The sequence below is a fragment of the Bos mutus genome, chromosome 9 (genome assembly GCF_027580195.1).
Source record: "Bos mutus isolate GX-2022 chromosome 9, NWIPB_WYAK_1.1, whole genome shotgun sequence".
Classification (NCBI taxonomy): domain Eukaryota; kingdom Metazoa; phylum Chordata; class Mammalia; order Artiodactyla; family Bovidae; genus Bos; species Bos mutus.
The window spans coordinates 33885600-33891599 of NC_091625.1; the positions used below are offsets into that span (position 1 = coordinate 33885600).

General features: G+C 38.8%; 1 protein-coding gene across 1 annotated transcript in view; it reads right to left on the bottom strand.

Moving 5' to 3' along the window:
• The window catches only part of RFX6 (regulatory factor X6), a 52820-nt gene extending 49240 nt beyond the window's left edge, over positions 1–3580 (bottom strand). Inside the window, exons 1-3 of the mRNA XM_005896856.3 lie at positions 3361–3580; positions 2942–3098; positions 112–235 (exon numbers count right to left, since the gene is read on the bottom strand). Coding sequence (XP_005896918.2) covers positions 112–235; positions 2942–3098; positions 3361–3580 — 501 coding nt within the window. The remainder of the gene's footprint in view (positions 1–111; positions 236–2941; positions 3099–3360) is intronic.
• Positions 3581–6000: the final 2420 nt, after the last annotated feature.

The following is a 6000-nucleotide window of genomic DNA, read 5'->3' on the forward strand; positions in this document are numbered from 1 at the left end:
ACAGATTTCTTAATATTCTGTAAGAAAACTTGAACAGTTAAGTTTGTTTCCATACTGTCTGCCTCATATGACTTTAGTTGTAAGGCAGTATAGTCAAAATGTGTTATTTACCTTTCCAAAGGTGGCCGCGCAGGCTGGCTCTAATTTCTCTTTCCTGCAGAAATCTAAATAGTGTGCATAAAGGATGCACCGTGGTAAGCAAACTCCTTCACATACAATGTAGTTCTCTTCAAGCCTAAGAAAAAGGGCAAAGAATTAGTTCAGACCTTTTCTTTATTTCTTCTTTCCTTCCCCCTCACATTGTTTTAATGCTCCTTTTGAACACAGACTCTATATAAATGTGTTCATGAGCAGACATAAGTAGACTTCTTTTATTCTGGATAATATTGAAAATATAATCACAAGGATTAAAGTTAGAAGAACAAGAACCTCAATGAACACCTGTTAGTGCAGTTAAAACACCCATGGCTAAGACAAAATCACTTCTGCCTGGTCCATGTGCCCGAATAAGCCTTACTCCTGAGTAAATCTTCACTGTTCATCAGGCTTTGCTCTGTGATAACCAAATATGAATAGTGAAATTGAAGGTGATGGATTTTTAAAATAACATTCTTGAGAGGCTTCAGGTTGGCGAATGCCTACAATCTCTTACTCACTCACAAACTGGCTCTGAACATTGAATAGTTGAGGAAGTATGGTGACACATTTATTTGCAAAATACATAAGAATACATTAACTTTAAGTTTGAAATAGTACCGATTTATTTCTATCTACCCTTTTTTGCTGTAATCAGTACTTACAATTACCTAAAAGATCCTGTACTCACAAAACATGTTATTCTCTATAGATGCCACCAAACATGACACTAAATTCAGTTCTATATTATAAACATAATCATATAATCTTTGAAAATTTAGAAATAATTCCACTTAATTTGGATACCAGCAATTGCAACTGCACACAATTTATATAAATGTAATAACATATATTTAAGTGTTACAAATACCTGAACAGCCATCAAGAAATCAGAACTTGTGGATTCTACTCTCAATTCTTCTACCCTTTCAGTAGATAATAATGGTTAAAATTTACTTACATTCTTTTTATGTACAGTAAAATCATAATTACTACTATACAAGAGCAATGCAATATAGAATATACATTTAGGTTAAAACTGAGTGAAACTCTTCAAGATCTCTGATTTAACATGTTCCCAAGGTGCGTGAGATGAAAGCTACAAGATGTGTTTCCTGGGATTTGGTTCCTTTTATCCTTTGTCATAGAAAGATGGAAATCCAAGTAAAATCTGCATACATAAAACCAAACACCTAGCTAAGAGTGAAAATTGAAGCTACTCAGGCAGATTTTTTCACTTTAATTTTTAATTCTAATTTTTAACATCCCCACTATAATCTGTAATCGTAAGGGAAAATTATCAAAAGGTGAATAACTCCACTAGGTTTTTTAAAAACTATATATCTCTTTGGGAGGGGGTGAGAGTGTGGAAAGTTCAAACAAAAATGATGACATTTTATAGCCTCAAAACATATGAAAATTACTGAGAAATACTCAACTATTTAAACTATATTTAAATGACACATATAATGTCCACTTTTTCACCTGGTGTTGGCACTGTTTTTGTCTTCAAAATACTGACTAATCCTAGACATAAATACAATCTTAATTTTGGATATGACTTTTTTCTTTAATTGTAATGTATTTATATTTATAAAATAAAAACCCAAATTTGTTTCCATTCACTCAAATTGAATGGAAGTGATCATTCAAAAAACCTTCATAATATATCTGAAGTCAAAACCTTTTTGCCCCAATTAACCTAAAGAAAATAGCTGTTTCCTAAATATTTAAGATAGTTAGCTCAATTATTTATTGCTCTAGTATATTCTTAACTAATAAATGAGATATCAACTTCAATAGATTAGCCATAATTTTAGAAGGATATTAAGGTTGTACTTCAAATGTTTGGAAGAATTAAGGACACAATCACAAACATTTAGTATATGCAAATTGTAATTCAATGTTTAAATGAAATAAAATGTACTAGTTTTTATTAAGATACTGATTTTTCTATTGTATTTTTCTAAGATTTAGATCACATTTTACATATAAACAGATTGTGTAACTTATCAGCAAATAGACATTTTAACTTATTTGCATCCTATTTGGAATTTGGGAGGAAATTTCTTTACCCTACATAGGGAAGTTTAATATTATGTTTCTACTTTAGATTCCTCCTCCTTTTGAAACAATATTATAAAAGGTTCTGTAGGACCTTAGAGAGCCTATTGATAAACTCTTGGTTTTAGAAGATTTTCCACAAAATCTAATTAGTGATATTCACTGTAATAAATCATATATAAAAGCTACTTTTAAAATAGTTGAATATTTATTTAAGTTAATAGCACCATTTTAACTGATTGATCTATGTCTTCTAGTTCAAACATATTTCATCATATGGCTGAACTGATACACAATTGATACACAATTTTGAATTTGCGCTCTATAGTAAAAGGTAATGTTAAGATCCTTCCTCTTTTTAAGTTATTTTTAAGATTCATGTTTTATAAACATAAAAGTTTATGAGTTGATTGCATGTTGAACAAATAAGTTATTAAAAATTCATTATTGCTTACATTCAAAGAAATTACAATAATGAAACTACAACAAAGAAATTACAAAGAAGTTAGCCAATAGTGAACAAAGTGATGATTTTTATTTGCATTGCAGATCATTTTTCACCCGTACCAGGATATGTCTCTATACGAAACATTCAGTGAAAACAATTTTTGGATGAATTTCTAATTGGTCTTTTAAACTCCTCCAAGACAGTTTGAAAACCAAATGGAGAAAAGCAAAGAATCTGAATATACTGACTTTAAAAATTCAACAGGTGTTATAGGTACTCTTGAGGGAGCCTTACCACTGCAGGGTGAGCTGGGTCTGCTTCTTTTTATCCTTCATAATCTGCGTGATGGTTTTCTTCTGTGAGAGGTGTGGATCGGTTGCTTTAGTTTTGCTGTCTGGATTATCCGCATCCTCTTCTTCGGAGGAAAAGTTACCATTGCTTAAATGCATTTCTGATTGCCAGTTGAAAAGATGATAAAGGAAAACAGAATATAAAATCAATTAATTAGCTCTAAATGTATCTTGGGGTCAAACGGGGTGGCCTATGGGGGTTCGGAGGAGTTATACAAAATCCCTTTGACTTAATTTCTATTCGACCAGCATTTTCCTAGGGGAAACACATGTACGTTTGCGATGTGTTTATCTTTATTATTGGAGGCCCTTTTAAAACTACATCCGAGTCCCAGTCACGTCCCGGGAGGGCAGAGCACTCACCGGATTTAACTCCCCCGGGCAGCTCCGGGTCGTCCGCTTTCTCCCCGCTGCCCAGCGCGCGCCCCGGCTGCGCTTCGGCCGCCAGGTACACCCGTTCTTCGGGGTAAACGAGCAAACCCTTGCCCAGGAGCTGCACACAACACTCCTGGACTTCGGGAGAAACCGGGGGAGAAGCCTGCGCCTGCAGGAAGGCGTCTTCCAGCTCCGGGAGCTTGGCCATCCTCCTGGCCGCCGAGACTTGGGCGCCCGGCGCTCGACCGGCGCCCAGCGGAGCCGGGAGGCCGGGGCGGGGCGGGGCGGGGCGGGGCTGCGGACCCGGGGCCGCTGGGGCGGAGACGGAGGCCGCGGCTCGGGATCCCCCGGGCGTCGCGGAGAAGGAAGGCCCGGCCCAGGTGCAGCTCTGACCGCCCAGGGAACCGGGTGGGCCGAGGCGGGACTGCCTGTCTCCACCTGTCTGCCATCCTGACAGATGCTCTGCTCAGAACTCACTTCCTCACCTGCGCGAGTCAAGCCTGAGCAATGAAGTCCCTTTCCCCACATCTCCTTCCCTCTGTTTCCTCTTCTCCCATCTTGAGCGGGGACTGAGGACACTTTTCACACCCAAAGCTCTCCAAAGAACCAAGAAAGCGACACTGTCATCTCGGGGTGGCGGGGGTGGCGGGGAGGATGCCGAGGGAGGGGAGAAGCAACTCTCCCCACCTCTATTCTCAGATGACATCAAGGATGCTTCAGGGGACAGCCCTGAATCTGCACGCCCAGGCCGGAAGACGGGGACCTCAGAGCACCGCTCAGTCTTTGCATAACATGGCCTGGGTTGATTTATTCCCAGAGTAATCCTGGGCTGTGGGGGGCGGGGGGTGGTGAGGGGTCTTCTCAGTGACCGGGACAGACGCCATCTCGGCCCACAAGTGGCAAGACTGCCTTGCTCCCCAGCGCAGAATGCCTGCCTCTCTGCCCTCTGGGGATCTGGCTCTGAGCTTAGAGGAAAAGATGCATCCAGTCTCTACATATTTTGTCATTTAAACGTGTCCCTGACGATTCCTCACCCCTCGTACCTGGTGGTAGTGCAATGGACCATTGCGGAAATGAAAAAATGAGATTGCCACATTTCATTTCCAATCTAAAATGCCGAGATAGTCGTGTATGGGGGAAAATATCTTGTTCTCTCTTTAAGAAGAAATCAGTAGACTTGGGCTATGTGTTGCCCCATTGACACAGAATCCTTCCTTCCTTCCATCTTCTGTTCTTTTGACAGATATTGCCCTGTGCTTACCATCTATATGTTTGGTGCTCTCCAGAGAGAGCAAATATCTTGCTTTCATTCACACTTTTTCACCACAACCTGCAGCCTGCCATCCTCATTTAGAACATTAGTAAGATAGATCACTCCTGAAATTTAACAATATTAAACTATATTATATCCAAATATAACATGGAAAAAGCAAAATGGGACCCAAAGTGGTGGGTGGCTGAAGGGTGGATTATAGGTAGGAGTAAAACAATCTAAGAGTATTACTTTGTCAAAGTGGCTAAGATTATGAGTGTATTTGACCCTTACCCATTTTTCAGCATAACTTATGGGAAAGTCACCACTTCTCTGTCAGAGATTTTCTTCTGGTACCTCCAGAGCCTGGATCTAGGTTGGGGCAATCCATCTATCCAGGCACCCAAAGCTTTAAGTCTATACCACCATCACTCCCTACAACCTTCAGTATCAGTCTCCTCTACCCAGTACCCCCTCTCTGCAAAGCCTCAGAGTTTTCTCAGTCCATGGGGCTCAGCCCTACAATGCTAAAGTTTAGAATGTCCCTTCTTTACAGAAACACCCTCAGACTCACTCTATAAAGGAAGTCCTAGTGGTTAAGTGTACACAGAAAGACTCTGTCCACTTGTATCACATAATTAGAAGAAAAACATTCAAGGAAAATTACTAGGATTTAAAAATAGCTTTTTAAAAATATCACTTGATGGCCAGGTTGTATGTGTGTGTGTATGTCATACGGACACTAAGTGAATATCTGGCAATTATCCAGTTGAATTGATCAGCGAAACACAAACCATTTAAGGCCCCAAGTGAATTTTTTGCTTTATTTTTAAGTAAACTCTTTCCCCCTAACAAAATAATATGTAAGTTCTGTGTGCTACTGGTCAGAAATAAAAACCTGAAAGACTTATCATAAGTAAAGAAATTGAATCAGTAATAAAAACATTTCCAACAATAAAAGCCTAAGACAAGAGGACTTGAATGCTGAATTATATCAAATGTTTAAAAAAGAGTTCATACCAATCCCTCTCAGATGCAATAAGAGTAGTGCTCTGAGAAGGGAAATAAAAAGCTTTATCATCCTAAATTGCCATTTGTGATTATCATAATTTGAGCTCCTAAGAACAATGACTTAGAGACATAAGACTGATGAGCAAGTAAAAAAAAAAAATCCTAGGCAGGAAAATAGGTAAATATAGAAAATGATCTTTTAAAATAATGCTTCTAAACATTTTGTTTTTTATATTCCTTTAAGAAACTTGCATAAGCCATAGATTCTCTTCCCAGAAGATAAAAGCACATGCATACACTCACATACACACACATACAGAATTCTGTATGCATTACAGATCTCAAAGAATACCTGAAAAAGTTTA